This window comes from Galeopterus variegatus, unplaced genomic scaffold, assembly GCF_000696425.1.
Source record: "Galeopterus variegatus unplaced genomic scaffold, G_variegatus-3.0.2 Scaffold1695, whole genome shotgun sequence".
NCBI lineage: Eukaryota > Metazoa > Chordata > Mammalia > Dermoptera > Cynocephalidae > Galeopterus > Galeopterus variegatus.
The window spans coordinates 189,901-213,773 of record NW_007727806.1 but is presented as its reverse complement, the minus strand read 5'-3'; the positions used below and the strand labels follow the sequence as shown (position 1 = coordinate 213,773).

General features: G+C 40.4%; 1 protein-coding gene across 1 annotated transcript in view; it reads right to left on the bottom strand.

Annotated features, from left to right (window-relative positions):
* Positions 1-516: 516 nt before the first annotated feature.
* The window catches only part of KDM3A (lysine (K)-specific demethylase 3A), a 49,985-nt gene continuing 26,628 nt past the window's right edge, over positions 517-23,873 (bottom strand). Inside the window, exons 11-26 of the mRNA XM_008578483.1 lie at positions 21,383-21,587; positions 20,048-20,262; positions 16,637-16,789; positions 16,408-16,503; positions 15,916-16,043; positions 14,265-14,460; positions 12,433-12,605; positions 11,805-12,041; positions 10,165-10,336; positions 9,252-9,339; positions 8,415-8,545; positions 4,251-4,370; positions 4,032-4,171; positions 2,307-2,483; positions 2,084-2,218; positions 517-1,325 (exon numbers count right to left, since the gene is read on the bottom strand). Of these exons, the coding sequence (XP_008576705.1) occupies positions 1,245-1,325; positions 2,084-2,218; positions 2,307-2,483; positions 4,032-4,171; positions 4,251-4,370; positions 8,415-8,545; positions 9,252-9,339; positions 10,165-10,336; positions 11,805-12,041; positions 12,433-12,605; positions 14,265-14,460; positions 15,916-16,043; positions 16,408-16,503; positions 16,637-16,789; positions 20,048-20,262; positions 21,383-21,587 (2,447 nt within the window). The 3' untranslated portion in view covers positions 517-1,244. The remainder of the gene's footprint in view (positions 1,326-2,083; positions 2,219-2,306; positions 2,484-4,031; positions 4,172-4,250; positions 4,371-8,414; positions 8,546-9,251; positions 9,340-10,164; positions 10,337-11,804; positions 12,042-12,432; positions 12,606-14,264; positions 14,461-15,915; positions 16,044-16,407; positions 16,504-16,636; positions 16,790-20,047; positions 20,263-21,382; positions 21,588-23,873) is intronic.

The following is a 23,873-nucleotide window of genomic DNA, read 5'->3' as shown; positions in this document are numbered from 1 at the left end:
TAGGCAGCCATTTCTACTTATTCCTTTCAGGAAATGTTATGTTTTTGAAAACTCATCCAATTAAAGATTTTGGCTTTAAGGAGATCTTCGACCTCCTACTCAGCCCGCATGTTAAAACCCAGGCTCTAAGGCCTTTGTCTGTACTACTTGATTTCAATTGAATTCCTTGATTACAGCTTTAACAGCCTAGGAGAATTAGTTGGCTATAAAAAGGCAGCTGCTTTTTGAATTTTCTTCTTTCACAGACATGAATACCTTAGGTACTACTGCTGTTCTAAAACTTCTAATAATTTCATTTTCCTTTGTAAACTCTCATATTACGAAGGGCCGGAAAGGAGATAAAGAATTTTGATGTCTTACCTTTTAACAATCATTTAACTAGTCACTATTTGGTTTTTTGGTTAATTCCCATGTCTAAACTTAACAAATAGGTGGTGTTTCTTTGCAAATGTGTGACAGGGTTTCCACCTGGCTGGGGAGAATTTCCATGTTAACATTGTAATAATCATTAAGAAATCACTATAGCATCTAATTTATTTGCTTTTAAGAAGAGTTCCTGGAGCAATCTCTTACACCAGCATTTTATAAAAGCTGTGCTGAATCCACAATCAGAGGACAATGCCAATAAACTAGACCAAATGATTATATGAATATTTTAATGCAAAATGCTTAACACTCAAAATTAGCAAAGCTTCATTTAAATTAAAATTCCATTTAACTAAAGATGGTTAACCCCAAGAATTGTACAGTAGTTGATTTCTGCTATATAATGCCAGTCCTATGCAATACAGTAAGAATTGCATCATCAGCTGTCACTTCCTCCATTGCTCTTCTGGACCCTAAGGGGTGGGGGAGCGAGTACTGAGACAGAGACAAAACACCACCCAAATAAACTGTGCAGTGATTCCTCATAGTTATAAACCCATTTTGCCTAAGCTGTCCAAACAAACAGCTAGGGAATAACTGCACATATCGTTCCAGAGCTGATAAGAGGTTTTGTTTTTATAGTTTGGTAAAAGTTCTGTACTAGGTGAGAAGTCACAGTTTAAGGATGCACGTTTTGTAAATAGTTACTACATATACACATTTAGTGTCTGTAAACACTAGAAATATACATTAAAGTACGCTTCCAAGTCAGGTACAGTTTAAAAAAGAGGATGAGGTAACATGAATCTCAAAGTCCACAGGAATCTTGCCTGAAGAGTTTGAACAGCTGCCAGTAATTCACTTCCAATGTGCAGGGATTAAGGTTTGCCGAAACTGGATTCACTGGCTTTCAGCATAGCAACTGCATCTTTCACTGCATGGTAGATAACATTCTTCACCTAAGAGAATGGGAGTAAATATGGTCATTTTACGATTAAATCTAAAATCTCTCACTAAGAATACCTCTCTCTCTCTACCAATATTATTACCTTCTCTCAGAATCTAAAGCTAAATATTCAATATAAAATACCAATACTGGAAAGAAAGGCCCCTAGGCTCCTTCAGACCAGTATTTCATACACATTTTAAACCCATGCCTCCTTTGAAGAACTTAAAAGCTCATTTCTCCCCTTGTATACAGGCTTTGTTCCCCCATGGCCCTACCCCTGGTGAGTGCAGGGAGAGGCAAGGTCCAATGTATACGTCTGTTATTTTTCAGAGTTTACATATTTCCCTAATTCTCATGTTACATAATTCACTATGGAAAGCCTTTTCAAAATACTACCTCCCCAGACCCCTTTTGATTCTAGATCCCAGAGACTCAGTTCTGCTGTACCTAAGGTTGATGAGAACACTACAGAACTAAAGGTCGAGACCCTTGACTGGTAGCTGAGCCAGGATCAGAAGTCAGATCTGTTTTCAGTACTAAAGCCTTTCTCTTTGGGCACAGTCCCTTACAGAGTCTAAACAGTATCAAAGATGAGATTTCCTCTAAGTTTGTTCCTCCTTCACTTGAGTAGATAGTGCAACTAGATTAAAAGCCATCAACTCACTGTACAGAGTGTGACGTGGCCACGTTCACTGACTCTCTTTACAAGATCAATAATGGGCAATGAAGCCAGAACCAGAGAATATCAGGAATCAATGCTATTTTTACCTGTAATTTGTCTTCGTGATTGGTATGAGTCTGTGACAGATAACGGAATTCCTGAGTAAGCCAGAAGCAGTGTTTAACATGCTCTGGAGAAACAAAATCTTCAGCCACTTTGATACAGCTATATAAGTTATGAACCTGGAAAAAAACAAGCCACGTCAGTAACAAACTCAAAAGTTCATAGTTTAAAAGGAATAATAACAAAAATAATAACAATGGTTCTTGCCTGATGTGGAGCACCTGCTGGGATAAACACCACATCTCCAAGAAACTGTACAATAGCCCAGCCTTGAACTCCATACTCTTGATGAAGACGCTTTCTTAGTGATCGGTCTAAATACCAACTCTGATCATGAATAGGATCATGGTCTGCTGGGTTTTCTTGACCTTGCTCTTCTGATACCTAGAATACATTCAAAATATTATGCAACTGAGCAACATGCTAAGGCCTAATGAGGGCATTTTTCCCCCTGAACAATGTTGGCAGTCGGTAAATGCCAGGACTTCTTCAACTTAAGTGTCCCCATTGGCAGAAAAAGACAAGCAGTACAAAAACATTAATTGAATGAACTGACAGAATGACAAAGAAAATGCAGCTTCCCTGTTGTCATTTCCTACAAACCATGACTGGCAGTCTGCATTATTTTTGAAAATACTGTATTTGGACAATACTTTAGTCTAGACTTTGAAATATAAATAGGCTCAAGTTCCTTAGAAATAAACTTGTTCTGCAGTTATTAAAAACCTGTATTCACTTAACAATCTGAGTTAGGAAACAGTCCCAAAGATAGCTACAGATTAAACTCGTTTATTCTAGGTCCAGAATCTGGCAAAGCACAGACAAGTGGGTTTTCAGAAAGAGTCAAATGATCCTTAGACAGAAACACTTTGATTCAAATAACTTTCATTAAGGACCTACTTGGTGCCAGGCAAAGGGCTAGGAGTGTTCATATCCACACCTCATGAACGACCAGAGAATATCAGCCAAAGATACCTGGATTGCAACCAGCAGCCTCTGTGCCCAACAAATTTAAAACTGAATACACCCCATCTTTCCAGTTCTCTAGAATTTCTACACAGAGGTCTTGCTGAACAATCTGCCAACTACAGTGGAAACCTAGAATCTTCCACTCATCCCTTGATAATGACCACAAGTAGAGCCTCTCACTGAAGATGGACAAAACCAATAGGGACTTCAGAAACACACTCAGAACATGGCTACTCAAGGCCAAGGATTGATACATGAACTTTTTTTTTTTTTTTTTTTTTAAAGATGACCGGTAAGGGGATCTTAACCCTCGACTTGGTGTTGTCAGCACCACGCTCAGCCAGTGAGCGAACCGGCCATCCCTATATGGGATCCGAACCCGTGGCCTTGGTGTTATCAGCACCGCACTCTACCGAGTGAGCCACAGGCCGGCCCGATACATGAACTTTTTTTTTTTTTTTAAAGATGACCGGTAAGGGGATCTTAACCCTCGACTTGGTGTTGTCAGCACCACGCTCAGCCAGTGAGCGAACCGGCCATCCCTATATGGGATCCGAACCCGTGGCCTTGGTGTTATCAGCACCGCACTCTACCGAGTGAGCCACAGGCCGGCCCGATACATGAACTTTTGAAGCATTCAGATTTTCAAGGCAATAAAAGCAAATAGATACTAGGAGATGGCCAGATGAACTAACTTGAAGGCAGAGAAGAAAAATCTCCAAATGTGCTTATAGTATAAAACACAGACATAAGGTAAAAGACAAAGCCCCCTCTTTTAAAAAGTATGACCCTAATCATTTAGAATCCTTGTTCTTTAGCAACCACTGTCAGTCTCTCCAATCTGACATGTACAGATCTCGCTGTGACAATTCCCCTAGCAAGCCAGTCAGTTCATGACATGTAATTTACAATACTGCTATTCTCTGTGTCTCTCCTCACATGCCACAAATTTAAGGAGCACACCTTTTTAAGGAATTCCCTTATCTTCTCTGTGTCCTTAGCAGCATAAATGTGCCAGAGAGCACCTGGCTTCTCTTTTCCTTCAATAAATCGCTTTATTGTGAGATCATCAGAATCTCCATCTTGGATGGTTTTAAGGACTTCTAGGGAGAGAGAAAGCAAACATCAGCCCACAGGCCATACGTCACAGAGTAAGCCCTACTTCTGTGCTTAGCGGCCTACCTTCTTCTTGCTCACACTGTCCTTTGGGAATTCCCACATAGACCATGACATTAGCTGCATCAGATACATCTAAGTGAAGATTTGTTGTTCCATATTTCCGATCTTCTGGAGTGATTAATCCTGTAAAAAAAAAAAAAGGAAAGTTCCTTATATTTACTGAAAACAACAAAGGCTGCCACAGTCTTTTCCACTCCCTGGGAGATACCTGATCACAAAATTTAAAGGCTTCCTCTCCAATCATGAAAAGTAAGATAACAATATTTATTATTAAATTCTTTTATCCTTTCAACTCTGAAAGAAAATAATCCCATCAAATATTTAATTATAAAAATAAAAAATAACTCTTAATTCTAAGATTTCTGTTTCTGGTAATAGGCAAAGTAGTTCCCTGACAGACTCTCCTGCTGAGAACTAAAAATTCTGGATAAAACTGTTGAAAAAAAATTTTTTTTTAATGAATCAAATTGTGGGCAAGAAAAGAACACTTGGAAGCTAAAAATAGCAGGAAACTGAAGTGGTAAAGTGGACTTCTGAAGCTAAGATTTGCCGAAAGGTCATTGGCTTAACCAGGTGCACGCTCAAGTGTTGGTTGCCACACCCTAGGTGGCTAAGGGGCAAGGGACAAATAAATCCCAAGGTTCACTCAAGATGGGGAGTCTAATGGAAAGCTCCCACTCACATACACATAAAACTGGGAACTCAAATGGCCATACTCAGTGTAAGAGTAAACACTGCCCAATGTGTTCCTTGGTTCTCTCAACTATAAAACGGGTGAGCCCGAGCGAGAGGTCCTCTTTGATATTCACAGTCTGTGGCTCTAATTCCTTACCCACAGGATAAGGCTCACTTTGCTCAGCAACCACCCTGAAGCTCACCAAGCCCTGTAGTCCACCTTGGGTGGCCCATCCTGACTCTAGGACTTTGCTTCTTGAACTGGGCAGCAGAAGGAAGCATGGTGTGTAGTGGGTAAGCAGAGGCCGTTTTCTAACCTGCCAGCCTCTGAAAAGGCCTCATACTGTCTGGAAGAGGACTTTATCTCTGGCCTGATTGGGCTGCGGTTTTAGTGGGGCTATGCCTACAAGTGGGTGCCTCACCATTCCAACCTGGGACCAGGGCCTTAGAACCCTGTTGTATTTTCCTCTTTTCCAACTTGCTGGAGGAATAGCCCTATGAGTAGGTAAAGCATTTGGTGTTAGGGTAAAATCATAAGATATAGAGATGTGCTTTAAAATGGTGAAAGAAAAATATAACGGGAAGAGCTAATGAAACAACTATGGCAAAACGAGGATAGCTGTTTTAACTGGGGGAGAGTATATGGGAGTCACTGTACTAGACTCTCGAGTTTTCAGTGTGTTTGGAAAATATTTACATAGTAAAAAGTGAAAAAGTAAAATTTAAGGAAAAAGGCAATTAACATAGAAATAACTTAGTTATATAAGACAGAATGGATGAATATCAAAAAGTCTGATTCTATATAAATCTCAAAAGCAGGTTAAAAACAAAGAAATTGTACATGAGTACAAATATACATGATAACATTATAAATATAAGGGAATGATTAAAACCAACTTCAGGATGGTGATTAAGACTAAGGGCAAGAGGAAGGGGGTGGAGCTAAGAGGAACGAGTGAGGGAAGGGCAACAGGTCGCAAAGCCTTGTCAGGGCTGACTGCTTGCGGGTTTGGTCAGTGCCACAATGAGTAAAATGAAGACTTGTGCAAAACGAGGATGGAAACATCTACCCAGCCACTGGCCCAAAGTCCATGTGATCCCAGCCACACTGCTATTGCACACTGGTAAAACTAGACTCTGAACTGAGGGAGCCTGAACTTACATGGAACCGAGATTATAAAAACATAATGGTCTGGGCCAGCCTGGTGGTGCACTGGAGAGTGCGCCGCTTGGGAGCATGGCGGCGCTCCCGCTGAGGGTTCGGATGCCATGTGGAGACCGGTTCCCGCTCACTGGCTGAGCGCCGTGCGGGCGCGACACCGAGGGTTGCGATCCCGTTACTGGTCAGTAAAAAGGAAAAAAAAAACATAGGGCCGGCCCAGTGGCGCACTGCTACAGTGCGCCGCTTGGGAGCGTGGTGGCGCTCCCGCTGAGGGTTCGGATCCCACATACAGACCGGTTCCCGCTCACTGGCTGAGCGAGGTGTGGGCGCAGCGCCGAGGGTTGCGATCCCGTTGCCGGTCCCGGTCCGGTACGGGCGCGACACTGAGGGTTGCGATCCGTTGCCGGACATGAAAAAAAGACAAAAAGGAAAAAAAAAAAAAACATAATGGTCACAGGGAAAGAATTCCCAGGAAACAGAAAATCCTGAACAAAACACCACAGACATTTATGAAAAGAAACACATGCTGAAATAGTAAGGGCTGCTGGGTGTTAGGGCACTGGGGTAGAGGAAAGACAGATTAGTTCTACCTCAGAAATCAGGAGACCCAAGTTCTATTCTCAGACCTGCCACTAATGCCCCTTGAGATTCTGAGCAGGTAGGTCAATGTCTCTTTTTCTATTGTCCTGAAGTCCTGGTCCCCATTCATAAAACTGGGGGTATTGCTGGAGTTGGAGAGAGGCCGGACGCTCTGATCTCTTCCAAGAGCCTTTTCACTCTACTTTGTCTGACTGAGGAGTCACAGTTCAATCACCCAACCTTTGAGAAATGACTGCTTTTATATAACAAAGCTGAATATATTTTCAATATTTTCGACCTCTAAAATGCTTACTTCTGGATGGGAACAATTTTGTCAAAGGAGAAGCTTTATTATAGAGTAACACTGCCATCTATCTATCAATGAACAGGGCAAAGACCTGCTGCCAAGCTATCTAAACAAAGCAGGCAATTTATTTTGAAAATTTCTCAGATATCCACTTCTTCCCTATAAAGCTTCATGATTTCTATAAAGCATATGTAATCACTATGCAACAGTACACCATTTACTTTAGTGGAAAAATACTTTCATATACCTAAGTTTATTGTAACCCCCCACTGTAAATAGAGTGTGCCCGAGATCCTGACCATCTGGCTGCTCTGATCAGGCTCTGAAGGGCTCGAAGGAAGGGCACCTGGCTAGAGACCATGCTGCAGACCCACAGCATATGGACGGCTCACTGAGACCCGAGAAGCAAGGGAACAGGCAAGAGGACTTCTGCTTGCCAAGTCCTCTCACCCACACACCACTTCTCAACCTACCCTGACAGAACTATCATGGACAGGAAGACTATTCAAAGCTTCCAAACAGAAACACTCCCCTCTCAGAATGTTCCCCAGCTGCACTCCTGGTGGTTCTGTAGGCTGACTCAACCACAACAGAACATGGCAAAGACACCAACAGACTCTCCTTTTTGAGAAAGTGTATCACTCTTAGGTCTAAGAGACCAAAGTTGAAAGATGACATGGAAGTAATTATGAAAGGAAGGAATAAAATCAAAGAAGTAATTTCCAAGAGGGCAGGAAAAATGGGGGCCAAATAGTATAAAAGAGTAATGAAATTCACTGAAGGATTCAAGCAACTGGAGCTTCATTCAACAATAAACTGATAAACAATTCCTTCAAATTGACCAACTTTAATCCAGCCCTGATTAAAGACCCAAAGTAAAACTAGTAGAGGTCATAGTAATAATAACGAAAGAAGACTCTGGTAAATGTAGAAAACAATCTTTATCCTCCAGTTTACTGAGTCATGTCCAAACAAAAACCCAATTCAAAGGGTGCTTTTAATGCTAACTTAAGTAACTAACTTCTACCCATCAACACAGAACTTTACATTTAAGCATAGCAGATATTAAAACAGGAGGAATGCTAGCAGACTAATAATGTTCATCAACATTGAAATGATTAATAAAATTATATTCATTCAATGATATACCATAGAACCACTAAAAATGATCATACTAAAGACTACTAAGCAACATGTAAAGATTTTACAAAACAAAATTAAGTACAGAAAAGACGGACAAAAAATATGCCCTACAGCTGCAATTAAGAAAAGGAAATACATACACACGTGGCCAAGGATTGAAAGGTAACATGAAAAAATGAAGGCTGTTGCCATGTTAAGTATGAGGACTATCATTGCTTTCCATCTCCAAAAATCAATTTTATAAACATTTTGACTTGTGTTATTTGTTATAATTTTTTAAAGTTAGCCATTTCCCCCTTACCATAAGCATTATACATCTTGGGACCCAGATCCGGCCGAACAAAATAGTTTGGCAGTCTAGAGGCCAAGTTCAGTTTGCCATCTCGCCTTGTGTACTCGGGTAGTGGAATGTTGGCCATCAGATCATCAAACCTAGGACAAGAGAACTAGGAATTTGTAAAATAAGCTTGCCTTTCTAATTGATTATTGTGGGATTTATTTTATTCCTTCTATACCAAAAGGAACAAGCAAATATACCTGTGATGGTGAAGACAGAGACAGCTGTCACTAATAACATTTAAAATCAGAATTATAGCAGTTATGAACAAAGACATCTTTCTGTCCTGTACCATATAATGTGTCAAAATGATTTGGAATATTTCAGACAAAAGAGCTGAGCAATAAATTCCTGATAAGAAGTGATACTTGGATATATTATTCATTAGACGGAAGGATCCTTTCCAAGATTTCCAGCTCAAATCAGGAAAAGGGATCTACCAAGTCAGATATCTTATTGGACTCAATGATGTAACTATCATATATGAACCCTGACACATCTGCTTGCACGACTGCCTCTTAATCAGCCTTATAAGTCTAAGTCAGCCTCTTCTCCAGCAGAACACTACCACGGATAATGTGTGGAGCTTTGATCAGTCAGCCAGAACTCAAAGTCAAAAACTTCATCTGATTTAAAAAAAATACACATTTCCAAAGACCATAGACTAGAAATGAAAAATAGTACCAGTAAAACTATGGAATATTCATATTTCCCTGAAAACTACTTTCTCATTACCTCAAAAAAGAACTCATCCTATCAAGTGAAGGACAGAATCATCTCTCCCCACCTTCATAGTCATACCTGGAAGGCATCATATCTCTAAAATCTTCTCCTGGTGGCCAGTCCTTAAGTTTCAATACCATTGGCTCTTTTTCATTTTTCAAACGATCTGTTTAAGGTAACCACAATAAATGAATTGTTGCTATTCATAATTCAAAAACAAACCAAAATAGACAACAAATCAGTATTTTTATGCCTCAAGAACACAAAATACATTTATCTCTGAAAAATTTTTATAACCTGATATATTTAGTATACAAATATTTTCTTTAATACCCCTATCCTGCTAATTGCCAACCATTTTATTTCTACAGCAGTAAGAAATCCATCTGTGCCCAGGAGACAGCAATATGCAGCAAAATAAAGATCACCAACAAATGAATTTATAGTAGGGTCCTACCGGTTCTTTGAGATTCAGCCACTCGCTTCTGCCCATTACATGCACATGGTGTTTCAACAGTTGTGCCTCTCAGATCCAGTCTGCCCCTCCTATACAATGTTCTAGAGGAGGTGAGCAGCTCCTCAACTAGCCAAGAGCAATGCACTTTAACAATCAAAGGCCACAGATGTTTAGTAAACCCAGTTTTCTGAGGCCATTATAAAATAGAAGTGACTTGTTTTCCTCAAAGACTGAGCCTACTTGATGTTCTGTCCAAGGACAAGTAGAACCAACCACTGCCGCCGCCGCCCCCCCCCCATCCTCTGGATGGCACGCATAGGGTTTACTCAGAACTACGTTCTTATAATCATCAGAACTATTTCCCCTTGCAGGTGCCTCAGTTCAAAAGCATAAACCTTGCAACGACAAATAAGAGGAGGAGACAGACTCCAAAATCCTGAAGAATGCTGCTGTTGCCACTGATCAGCCTCAGATTCCTATTCCATGCCCCTGCTTTCACATCCTAAACCCCCTTAAAAGATTTTTCATACATACTTGGAACATCTTCAAATCCATCCCAGAAGTCTCCTACTGTGGCTCCTGTGATGATTTCATTGGTCCTACAATTAACTAGGTCAACTTCCTGTTCACCAAACTCTTTCCTAAAGGACTCAGGTTTCCAAAGTTCAGCATTCAATTTATGATGCACTCCCGACACCATCACTGGCTAGAAGAAGAAAAGGAACACTTTAGTCTCAAGTCCCCCAGCTCTGTCCCCACATCTGTGGGCAGTCCGTCTTGAACAGCTGCTGGTTTGTTTCTGTGTAGCTGGTCCTCAGTCTCAGACGGTGAGGTGACAGCTCAGTTCTCTGAGCTCCCACAGCATCTCTAACTTTCACCATTCATCTACTACACATCCCTTGCTCTTGAACTAGGTTAATAAGCTTCCAGGAGAAAGGATCACCCTTCTGACTTAGATCTCATTACTCAGGGAATATCAATCCCTGTGCCAAGGGCCAGGAAGGGGATGTGAAGGAGACATGGAATGGCAGAAGAGTCCAGTCCGAAGAGGGTGATACCTCTGACCTCTAGCCTGTTGTTGCCAGGTGGGACTATGGACCTGAGGTTGCCAAGTCTTTTGGTTGTCTGAGACAAGCCAAAAATCCTAATCTTTATGTGAAATAGCCTGACTTTAAAGTATTGGCAAGATGTTTAATTTTTTTTTATGTAAAACAATTTACATATGATATTATATTATCCAATCAAAACTTGCTGATTGGATAATATTGTTGACTGTATTTGGCCTGTCATTTGCATCATCTGTATATATGATAAAAATGAACAAATCCTATTAGTGCACAGGGCTACAAAACATTTTTAGTTTTTAAATACTCTCATTTTTCTATTTGGCAATTCCCCCAAATTCTTGTCAAAGAGCAACATGTTCCTTTAGAGAGGACCCCAATTGACCAAAAAGTGAAGCCAAAGATCTAGAAAACAGAACCCAAACAAGAAAGCATGGGAGCAGGTCTACAAAGTCATGTATCTCCTCAACTTATCACCCAGCACTTAAGAGCCAACAAGGTTGCCCTTTAATGCAGGTGCCTTGGGAGACCACAAACCAATTCCAAGATCACACCACATGGCTCTGGCCACTTAGAATTGCCTTCAGCTGAAGATTTAATTCATAGAAGAGGGATGCATGACTTTTTGCCATATTTTTTATAATCCCCCAAACTCCATCAGCCTCTTAGCTACACTCCCACTTCTCCTATTTAGGTTTACCACACAAGAATCACTAAACCTAGACACTCTCATAAAAAATCCAATGATGACTGGCTGAAAGCAATCAAAATCTGACTGGAAAAGACAGCTCATCAATGCCTGCTATAAAAAATAAGACTGAGGCTGGCTGGTTAGCTCAGTTGGTTAAAGCGTGGTGTTGTAACGCCAAGGTCAAGGGTTTGGATCCCCCTACCAGCCAGCTGCCAAAACATAATAAATAAATAAACAAAAACATGAGACAGCTATACCCTAACCTAATGATATTCACCCTAAACAATTAAGTATAAAAATAGGTAACAGAACTGCCATCTATCATGAGGGGGAAGCTTGGGTGGGGTTGTCAGAAGTCTGCCAAAGGAACAGAGAAGAGGGATCTGAATTGGGTTGGGGGAACAGAGGCCCCATATTACCTGCCCTTGTTTCCAGCACTCCCTAAACACATTCCAGTTGCTCTTGTTGTTGGGATCTTGCAAGCACAGCAAGCGATTATCACACAGCCAATAGTGAGGAGTGTCAAAGCCCAGAATACTGGGCTTGATCGTCAGTCCTTGAGGCCTCTTAGGTAAATCAGAGGAAGTCTTATTTTGCACCAAAGAGGCAAAGATGTCATCAAGGATTTTTGGTGTATTCTTGAGTCCATTTTCTGTCTGGAGTCGAGAAAGAACACAAGTCTTAAATATGCTGTTCTCTACTATAAAAAAAAAAAAAACCCACTCCTATAATGGTAGGATGAGTATACATTACATATCCAGAAGAGTCCAAGCCAGAATCCCCAAGCAAAAAGACAAGTCCCCTATTCCCACTTACATCACAATTTATAGAAATGGGTACAGGAAAAACCATAAAAGGAGTAAGTGGCCCAGCCCAGTGCTATATCCCTGAGTCATCTGCCAATGACTCAGCCTTCTGTACTCACAAAGGTAAGCATGTGATTCACATCCTCCTTTCTACTTTTAATTTTAATTTCTCTAGTCTCCTCGTGTTCTGTCTCTACTCAGCTTTACAAGGTGGAGTACAAATAATAAAACAAGCACATACCTTTCCTGTAGAGGAATTCAAAAGATTTCGGAGGAAACCAGAACTGTTGTTGCTTACAGGTGTCAAAATTGTGCTATTAAAGGTGTGGAGGACTGTGCTGGATTTGCTCAAAGGGGGAAGGGGTGGAAGGCATTTGATTTCATTCTTTAAAACTGGCATCGTTGGTTGTTTATCTAAAATAAAACCAAAAACATCCAGATAAAAAACCATTCTGAAAGTCAAATCTCTTACTAGTATTCTAATAATAGAACTGCTTTAGAACTTGGTTTTCATTTATTGGAACCAAAAAACTTAAGGGGATACATACTAAAGATATTATTAGGAACCCCAACTGTTGTTAAAACAATAAATGCCTGATATCCAAGTGATACGATGATAAATTATACTTTTTAAACTTCCTTTTCCTATTTCTTTGTTTATACACAAAATAAAATTGATCTTTGTAAACTCACCTTGTATCTAGGAATCTTGACAGATATGTTTAAAAACTTAAGATTCTTTTGGATTTTTCACATGTATTGCCTCCAAATATTGACAAATATCTCTTCCTTACATCTTTTCTTTCCTTTCTTTCTTTTTTGTCTTACTGCACTGGCCAAGATTCTAGTACAATGCTTAATAAAATAGTGATAACAGATAGCCTATTCTCATTACTGAATACAAAGAAAAAGTGTTAAAAAACACTCAACCAATTTTTTTAAAAAATTCAATCATTTATATTGTTCGTTGTCATTCTGTTAAAACTCTTGACTAAGGGCATTCCCTTCTATTCTTAAGGGTTTTTTTTTTTTTTTTTTTTTTAAAGATGACCGGTAAGGGGATCTTAACCCTTGACTTGGTGTTGTCAGCACCACGCTCACCCAGTGAGCCAACCGGCCATCCCTATGTGGGATCCGAACCCTTGGCCTTGGTGTTATCAGCACCGCACTCTCCGGAGTGAGCCACAGCGCCGGCCCCTTAAGGGTTTTTTTTTTTTTTTAAAGATGACCGGTAAGGGGATCTTAACCCTTGACTTGGTGTTGTCAGCACCACGCTCACCCAGTGAGCCAACCGGCCATCCCTATGTGGGATCCGAACCCTTGGCCTTGGTGTTATCAGCACCGCACTCTCCGGAGTGAGCCACAGGGCCGGCCCCTTAAGGGTTTTTTTTAAAATCATAAATATGTACTGAATTTTACTAAATGTTTTTCTGCATCTTGTCACGATTTTTCTCCTAAAGTTCTGAAGTTTTGAATGTTAAACTACACATACATTTCGGGAAAAATCCTGCTTGGTCATGCTATATAATACCTTTATTTATGGTGTCAAACTTAACTACTAAAATTTTGTTTGGGATCCTTGCATGAAACAAATTGATCTGCAATTTTTCTCTCTTGTAACATAGCCAGAAAGCGGAATTGCCTAAATTCTAATTTAAGTCTACCGGATTCCAAAGCCCGTGTTCTTTATACTAACATCAAGCATCCTGAGATGCAGCACAGACAACAAAAACAAAACTGAAGCCAGCACATTCCAATTTAGACAAAATAGGAACTATATACAGTTAGGAGAGAAAGGTAAAAAATCACTTACTAAAACAAGTCTCAGCCCACTTCATTCTTGCCAAACACAATCTCAACCTCAACTAGAATTCTATCAGCAGCAAAAGTTTTCCTCTTTGGTGCTGCTTTTCAAAAACCCTTTTATATGTGGCAGGTTCCAGGATGACAACAGGCAACCGCTTTCCCTTACACACGACTTCTAACCACAACTCACAGCAGCTGAGGCTGCCAAGACCCTCCATGAATGGGCTAAAGTACTAGGAACTAAACAGGAAAGCAGGAAGCACTCACCCTTGTTTTCCTTGTTGACATTCCCACAGGTTAGGTCTGCCAGCCAGTTTAAAGGAGATGTGCTGGCCGGAGAGGCGGGCTTCACGCTGCTGGCTGGCTTGGATGCTGCTTCCCCACCCACAGCCGCTGGCTCCAACACTGAGGGATTCTGCTGGAGCACCGCACCAAGAGTTGGTTTTTCTCCAGCTAAGGAAGTCTGTATTAAGCATAAAAGGAGGATTTTAATTTTACATAAGCTGAAGAATGACATTTTCCTTTTCTTCCCTTCTCCCCTAACAGCCCACCAGTAAGAGATAAATATCCAAAACAAAACCACCTAATAAATAACCCCGGACATCACCACATCTGCAGTAATCCTGCAATAACAGAGCAGAACAAGGTAGGAGAGATTTTAATTTTTGGCTTCTACGTACTATTAGTGAAAACACAAAACATGTTAACAAATTAAATACAGCTAGCTATTTCCCCCACTACCCCTTCTCCACCCAGCCCACGCTTGTACATAATATCCCTATCATGCCATGTGCCATGTTGCTTTAAAATGACTAGTTTGTGCCTGTTTTCCCTGTGAACTCACCCCAGAATCCAAAATAGCTGGGTTTATTCATTCAAAATGGTTGTCGAATGAATAAATGAGGCAAATAGGAAAGGTAAAGTTGTGATTTTGGAAGGAAACGGGATGCAAAGAAAGGGAAAATGCTCTTTCAATTTAGCTTTAAACTGTGATGAGGAGCTCTTTAAGGAACTCAAATATAAACCGGAGAGAGCACAGCACTTATTATTCTGCTACTTAAAATGCTGCCTTAACAACTCAGCTGGTAAGCTGATACATACATAAGAGAAAAGGGACAAAAAATATTCAAATTCCTGTTGTGATCCAGGCCCTCCCTTTACATGTGATGTAATTCTGTGATGCCCAATCATCGGTATTTTTTATTATTCTTATATTACTAATGAGGAAGCTGAAGTACATATAAATCAGCTCATTTGAGCCAAACTAACACAACTGGAAAGTGGAAGAAAAAGAATTCAAATTCAGTTCTGATCCCAAAATTCACACCCCATGCTGCCTTCGACACCACAGCTTTCTTAAAATGTAAAAAAATCACAATGTGGAATAAACACAATGTGGAATAATGATCACTTGCGCGAGGGAAAGAAAGGGAATGCAGAGGGTAGATGTGACGGTAGGGATGGGAGATGTCACCAGGAAGAGGCATGTAAGAACCAAGGAAACGTACATGTTTTATACTGAGTGACAGGTACATAAACACTCATTTCACCACTGTTTCCTTCAATTCTTCATATACATTATAGGTAAATGTATTTAGTAATTTAAAGCATTTTAAAGCCTACCTGATTAATTTTAATTCTGCAAAACACAGAAGTATTTGAAAACCCATATTAGACAGCCTATTCTAGAAGAGATTTTTGCTTTTTCAAGAAACAAAAATGTAGAAAAAGAGACCACAGATGAAGTCCACAAAAGTCATGTGAAAAGTGAGAATGGAACTGTTACGTGAAGCACATGAATTCTCTTTCCACTAACAGCTGTCCCCATGTTACTTTAATTACACTATAGAAATCCTCGGTTTATTTGTAAAACAGACAACAATCACAAGGGTGGTGAATCTAGCATAAGCAGCAATACCTGTTTTAGATCTTCCTTTGAGGCTGGCTTTGAAAAGAGTTTGAATTGCCTGTTTGAACAGGGACAATTTGCCTTTATTCCCCATTTTGCTCTTACAGAATGAACAATGTCTCCGACATCATAGAGGGCTAAAAAAAAAAAGGGGCAGAGGCAAACATCTGAACAAGGGTTTTAGGTACTTTCACCTTCACATGACAGAGCAGAAGCTGACACTTCTTCCCCAGACTCCTTTTCTCAGTAGCACGTGCTGCCACTCCCTCCTTTCCATCCCTCCAGACCTTCCCCAAGTGCACCACTTTCTTTTCTTCTACAAAACCCACAAGACCTTACTCAAAAAGTATTGGGGGCATTACTTAATACACTCTGGACAATTTACAGTACACTAAAATAAAATGAGCAAGAAATTACACTACACCAAATAAAACCAAACTACCAGCCTTTATGAGTTAAGCAAGACACAGGAAAAGAAAATCACAACATCACATGAAATACCTTTTCCAGGAATGATCTGTGTAGGCATTAAGTTCTCTGGTTCATGTATCTGACTCTTCACACATCTTATCCAGGAGAAAGTCTTGTAGGCAGCACCTACAAAGAATTGATAGCAACTGTTCTTCATGGACTCCAGCACCAAAAGCTTCAGAAATCCATCAACCACAAATCAAGAAAGGTTTAATTTAAGTGTGCAAGGGGCCTGGAGGAGAATCGAGTTAGTTCTCACCCTGTTGGCAATTATTCTTCTTCATCCGGTAGCAATCTACACACACTCCAAACCCACACCGAGGACACACCCAGTGTAGGTTGAAGATGGTGGTGTCGCACACATCACACATTTCTCGAACGCCTTTGACAGCTCTCTTCCAAGCAACCTGTCCTGCAAAAATCAGTAAGTCACTTAGCTTTGGTGAAGAGAAGCTTCTGAAATCAAACATGAAGTGGCAGGGGGAGTTATCATCCCTCCCTGTGACTAGGGTTCCCATTGACTCTGTTCAGCCTTCATACAAAATGCTGCCTCACCCCCATGAAGCTCTCCCAAATTCCCTCAGCATGTCCATTAACTGATATTTGTACTTCCGACTCATAACTTCACACTGTACATATTCCGGCACAGTTTTACCTCCCCCTCTAGGAGAGTAAACTCTATTTGAGCAGAATCCCTGTTCAGGCTGTGCAGCAGTAGTTACAACATGTTGGAGCTCATACACAGGAATCACCCAGCAGTAGTTAACCTTTTAAGTCATAAGTCTCTTCAAGAATCTAAAGGCAACATGGGTCAGGCTCTCTCCAAAGGAAAAAAAATTTACTCAGATACACAAACCCAACAATCAGCACAGAGCATCAGGTTACTCAGAAATGCCCTGAATCCACTCAGACCGCCCACTAAAAACTCCAGAGGGCTTGCCAGTTAGCTCAGTTAGTTAGAGTGCGGTGTTATAATACCAAGGTCAAGGGTTCAGATGCCCATACCAGCCAACTTCCAAAGACAAAACACAAACCCAGTGTGCTTAGGGGTCATGGAGAGAATAGCTCATTAACTCAGGGGGGACACAACAGTCCAAGGTCAGGTCCTTCACCATGTAGAGTCAAAAACTCAGGGCCGGCCCGGTGGCGCACTGCTACAGTGCGCCACTTGGGAGCGCGGCGGCACTCCCGCCGAGGGTTCGGATCCCACATACAGACCGGTTCCCGCTCACTGGCTGAGCGAGGTGTGGGCGCAACACCGAGGGTTGTGATCCCGTTGCCAGTCCCGGTCCGGTACGGGCGCAACACTGAGGGTTGCGATCCGTTGCCGGACACGAAAAAAGACAAAAAGGAAAAAAAAAAAAAAAAAACTCATTTTGCCAGTGCCAGGAGTGATGCAGACACTCAGGACTGACTGACACTAACTAAACATGCAGCAGATTGAGGCATAATCCAGGACTTTCCATTAAGCAGCATTTTCCATTCTAGTGGCCAAGACCTGATAACTGGAGGGAGGGACCTTCCAGGACTGGACAGGCCACCAGACCTCTCCCCTCAGCATAGACAAGTACCAAATCAGGTGACCAAATCAGGTATCAGAAAGCTTCAAGGAATGAGCAAAGGGAGGACATTTTTGTGAGTCACAGAAAAGCCAAATATCTAGAAGACTCCTTTTAGTCAGTCTCTCCTGAAACAACAATACTGCTGCATTCTATTCTTATTCTTTGGAGAACATATCTTTCCTAATCCAGTCTGTACTTAATTCCTCCTTTCTTCAGAATGAACACAACCGAAAGGACCAAACTTCATTTTGCACCACATTAATCCAATTTCTGAGTGAAATTCTGCCATTTCATTCTGATATATTAGCCCAGGACACAATACATAGATTTTTAGGCTTTACAAATGAGATCTTATGAACTTCACCTTGGTCACCTGGATTAGACTGTTTTTATTAGGAAGTATTCTTAGATCTCTTAACCACCTATTCAATGATAATTTGTCACTAAATAGAATAAAAGTACAGTGGTAGAGATCTGCCTCCTAATCTCAGAATCAGAGGGGAACCCCTCTGGATATGGTGGCATCTTTCAGTAACACTCATGGTGAGTTTCTCTCTCCAATCTGACCAGCTTGTCACAGAGAAAAGAAAGAGGAACAGGATAATCAAAAAGGTAACAACAAAAGGTTAATCACATTTAAATCTTCGAGGAGGAGAGAGTTTCTTAATTACACTCTTAAAAGACAACCCCTGTGCCTTTTTCTGTATGAAAAAAATACATTTTCAGATGACTCAACTTTAGCAAAGAAAAAACATCACTTGCTTAAAACAGTGATGCTGCTAATATATTCCAAAGAAGTGTTTCTACACCGCAGTCATTTATGTACCACCACTAGAACACTTGAGAATTTTTCTTTAAACCTACTTTCACTTAAATGTATTTAATAAGGAAATTGTGTATCTCTACTGAAGATGAAAAACTAGTATCACTCGTCCTAAATAGATTACAGGGAAAAAAGTTTAATAAGATTCCTAACTTATATGAGTTTCTACCCCAGCAGAATGGAATAATTCTAAAGCTGCTCTTCCCTTCAAGTATGACTCTGGTTGCCCCAGGACCTCAGGATCCCCACTGCCCCACGTCACTCTGGATTCTTGCTGCTGGGCATGCTCTAGGTTCCTAGTTCCTTAGACTCTGAGATGTAATAGTATCCATACCTATCCAGTAAGTTATTTTTGTGCATATGCTAGCTTCAGTTAGTTTTGGTAGCTACAACCAAAATTGTTAATTAAGACTGGTATGAATGCTTGTATTCAAACATATTTGGTTATCTAAAGCCTGAAAAGATACACACCAGAGGAATGGAAAGGCTTCACTTTTAACTTGCAGCCATTTGGGAAAGATAAAATGACGGAAGAAAACACGAGACTTACAAGACAAATGCCCCATGGTACTTCTGGCTGGATATCTCATTTCTACTGAGGCTCAAAGATAACAAGAGGTGTGCTGTCCTCCCAGACATCCTACCTTGAGATGTCACAAAGGAGGTCTAACTCTAATGTGTCTCCAAAATGGTTCCTGTGGTTTACTGAGCTGCCAGATCAGTGTAGGAGTGCTCCCAAAGAATTAAGGACATAGGCACACACCAAGCCAGAACTTTCAAGTATTCCCTTCAAACCTGAGTCTAACAGAATCATTTCATTTGAGCTTGTTCCCATTCTCATGCCAAGAACGCAGACCTGCTGACTCTGATTCAGTAGGTCTAGGGTACAGTCTGTCCATTCTTACTTTTTTGGAATGTGCTCTTGATAAGACCCTTTGTATTGGTGTATGGGGGTGGGGGGGGGAACCTTTGACTTAAAATATACCAATCTGAGGTCTTATCATGAACTGCTAGTGAGGCTATACAAATTCTACCACCACCTCACCTTCACCTTTCCTAACAAAAAAAGAGTTCCATTCCTTTGATAATTTTCCCAAAATAATTTCCCATGGACAGGTGGCTGACTGATGAAACCTGTTACAAAAGAAAAAATGCAACTTCATTATACCAAAGTCATCTAAACTTCTGGATGAAAATGAAGCCCATGCAACTGGGACTTAGATGTCACTTAGGAACAAAAATCAAGTTGGACTCAAAACTCCTACCCCCTAAGAGATGCTCTTACTGTGTGGCTCAATAGTTGACATAGCTTCCTTTTCAGAAATCACCATTTGACAGAAGTGGTCTCCAATGTTGGCCAGGATATACTTTGCTGTGTCCAAATCAGTCCCCACGACGTTTCTGGTTAAAGGTAACCACAAGCTAATTGCTTCACTGTCATACTTGTTTGGTGTTAAGAAGCCTTCCACCCGCAACACACCATGTTTGTTGAACTGTAACCTAGGCAAAGCAGGAAAAAAAAGTGTATAAATATGTATACACACACACACAAAATTGATTTCCATCTTGTAATTCTTATTTCCATACTATAAAGTGCTACTTAAATCAACAAAGTCCTTCCCAGTTTTCTGTAGGAAAAAACAGGATGAAATTAAAAGTTAACACTCCTGTTTATGACCAGAACTGGTTGAATCTGAAACTAGATATAATTTGCTTTCTTAGAAATCCAGATATCTAAAGTTCTTCTATACCCGAAACAACACTGTTTATTTATAAGGTAACAAAACAGAAAATAGGGCTGCCCTTTTCTTCACTCAGTATAGAAGAATTTAAAGAAAATGAATTTAAGATTTTAAAAAATATATGCCACTTCCTTGCTGGCAAAGGTACAGAGACAGGCATGCTCAAACCTTGCCAATGGGCACGGATGCAGGTGCAACCTTCCTGGAGGGCAATTTGGCAGAACACATGTTATCAAAGCCTAAAACACACACATACCTTCTGACTCAGTAATGCCACTTCTAGTAATCCTTCCAAAGTAAATAATCAGAGATGTGGACAAGGAGATGATCATTTCTGCATTATTTCTAGTGGCAAAAAATACTAAATAATCTTAATACCAACAAGGGAATTGGTTAAATAAATTAGCAAACACTACTCTAATGAATTCTTACACAGAAACTCAAAAGTATTTGCAGAAAAAGGTCAACGGGATCAAGAGGTTCTCACTATGTTTTGGGAAAGTAAGATTCAAACAGTATATGCAGCATACCAACAAGGTAGGCCTAAATATATTTAAATATATTTTATGACTATACAAACACTAAAAATGCAGTGAAAAGTTCACAGTAGTTGTTTGTAGTAGTTTCTCAGAACCTTCAGCATTTTTCTATGATGGTTACTTTTAGAAATAGAAGTTTGTATTTTTAAGCTTATTTGCTTTAAAAAAAATTGAAAAGGAAAATAAAAAGGAAATGATATGCAATGATATGTAGATTCCCAAACCCACAGATTAAAATATAATCTCTACATTTTTGGTTCTAGATTTACTATTGATAGAAGAGGGAAAAAAATATGCTATAGGGTCCAGATCATCTGAGCTTTTCCCAAAATGCCTTACCTCCTGAAGTGAAAGAAGCGACAAAACACAGGCGAGTCCTTCTGTTGCTCTTTATCCTTGCGGAGACTGTCCAAGCGACACTCCCGGCACTTGGGCAGTTGTGCGACAATGTTCACACAGGAATCATCCTGTACAAAGGCCTCACCACTCTGCTGCAGCTTCCTGAGTTTAGCTGGGTCTGTCAAAACAGACTTCCGGGATGGGGCTAGGAAAACAGAAGATTAAGGAAAAAGGACCTCAAATTTTTGAACATCACATCAATATCTAACTGAATTCTACTCGAAAGGCCAATTTTCCCAAAGAGAGAACTCCTCTTCTCCATTCCTGGTTCAACTGTAATTTCTAAATATGGCTAAACAGAAGACAACTATCTGAACAACTGGGAAAGTTTATAAAACAATTCTCATTTTGTGAATCCAACTGGCAACTTAAAACCCCAAATCAAACAGCCAAACTCACAATTCCGAGTTAGTGTATACTTCTATTCACAACCCTAGGTAAAATAAATGTTTTAGGAGTACTTGTGCAAATCAGTTACTTAACCCAAATTCATTATAACATCAGCAATGCAGAGACAGGTTCATCTCAACAGAGGCCCGACTTCATGGTTCTGTCACTTCCATATTCAAAAAACACCAGTTTAAGGTGTATTTTCTAAATTCTCTGCAAAAGCTAACCCTTCTAAATATACTAAAAACCAAACAGCTTTCCTGCACAGTCCCTTGGTCTATGAAGTAAGAACTATCTTCTAAATGCCTCCAAGAGATGTCACTATTTCTTGATATGTCTTCAACTTCCTTCATTTATTTGCCCTACTCAGGATTACGAGCATTGGCTAAAAACAGGATTACGCTTCTATGTAAATGCAGGTTTTAAGTTTTAACTTGTAATGGGCATGAGAACTTGGAAGGAAATGTTAACATGGTTTCTGAAGAAAAAGAGAGAAAAAGAAGGGATGTAACAGGCAAGAGCAATCACTGTGTCAGCCTAAATAACACAGAAAGGAATCCATTTATAAGTCAAGAACCTTAAGGAATATTTCTTAGAAAACAGACAGAAAAGACCTTTTCTCAGGGTCCAAGGGAGATGAGAAGAGGGAAGTAGGTTCTTAGGCAAACAAACAAAAACAAACCAAAAAAACAACTTCTGGGGAACCAGTTGAGAGATGGGTGGGAGAGGCCAGTGTTGGAAGAAAAAAAAAAAATTGGAAGAGAGATCCCAAACCAAAGAAGGTTTTAAATAAAATAAACATCTTTAATAATTACCTTAGAGGTGATCTAATCTTACCTCTCTTTTAAAGCAGGACTAGAGCACACTGTAAAATGCTAAACGATGCTGTCAATCCTTGATCCCTTAAACATTCTTATTCAGTTATAGTGAAAGAGAAGGTGAAGTAAGAAAGGAGAGAAAATAAAGAGATTAGTAGTTCAAGGATGGAATTTTAATTACTCAGATATTGAAAGACATCATCCTTTGAGTTGGACCAAGTTTCCACGGATTACTAGCACAGAGTCCAAAGATTACATTATCTGTTCTGCCCTGGCTTAAAAGAGGAAATATCTAGAAACAAGCAAATTGAACTGTTTAAATCTAACTCTTTGGTGAGGACAGCAATAGTTGATCCCATCAGTGATTCTCTCAATTCAGAGCAGAGCCAGAAGAAGAGGCAATGCCTGCTTCTAGGGAGCCACACATCTATCTAAAACAGAAAAAAGGCAGCTGTTCCAATCCAGTTTGCTTTTGTTTTCTAGCCACCAAGTGGAGCAAGGGAGCAGAACAGCTTTCCATCAAATCTTTCTGTACCCACAAGCTAGACACAGCTCAGAGATCCTGGTACGCTTCTGATCACTCTCTCACTCCTCAGCCAAAAGTCACAGTCAATAGCAGGATGTGCTAGTCCAGGATATGACTACGTTTTTCATTTCTTTTAAAAATCATGTTAGATGGGGAATAACTGCACAACATACGGTAACATATAATCCAGACAAAGCTAGATTCCTAAACTGTGTACCTATCATGTGCTTACCAAACTAGAATCTTTACTGTTTCTTCACATAATATTAAAATAACTTGCTTCAAAAACTGGCTGAGTTTGGGGGCTGTTGACTCAAAAAGAACAAAGAAATAGAAAAAGGATATGGTTATGAATATTCACTTTCTTTTGCAAGTTACATAACTCCTGAGCAACAGTATAATCATATGCAATTAATTTTATGCAAACTAACAGCCATATTAACTTAAGCCTCAAGAATGATGAAGCCGGGCCGGCCCGGTGGCGCACTGGATAAGTGCACCGCTTGGGAAGCGTGGCGGCGCTCCCGCCTGAGGGTTCGGATCCCACATACAGACCGGTTCCCGCTTACTGGCTGAGTGAGGCGCAGGAGCAACGCCGAGGGTTGCGGTCCCGTTGCCGGTCCCCGGTCCGGTACGGGGGCAACACTGAGGGTTGCGATCCGTTGCCGGACAAGGAAAAAGACAAAAGACAAAAAAA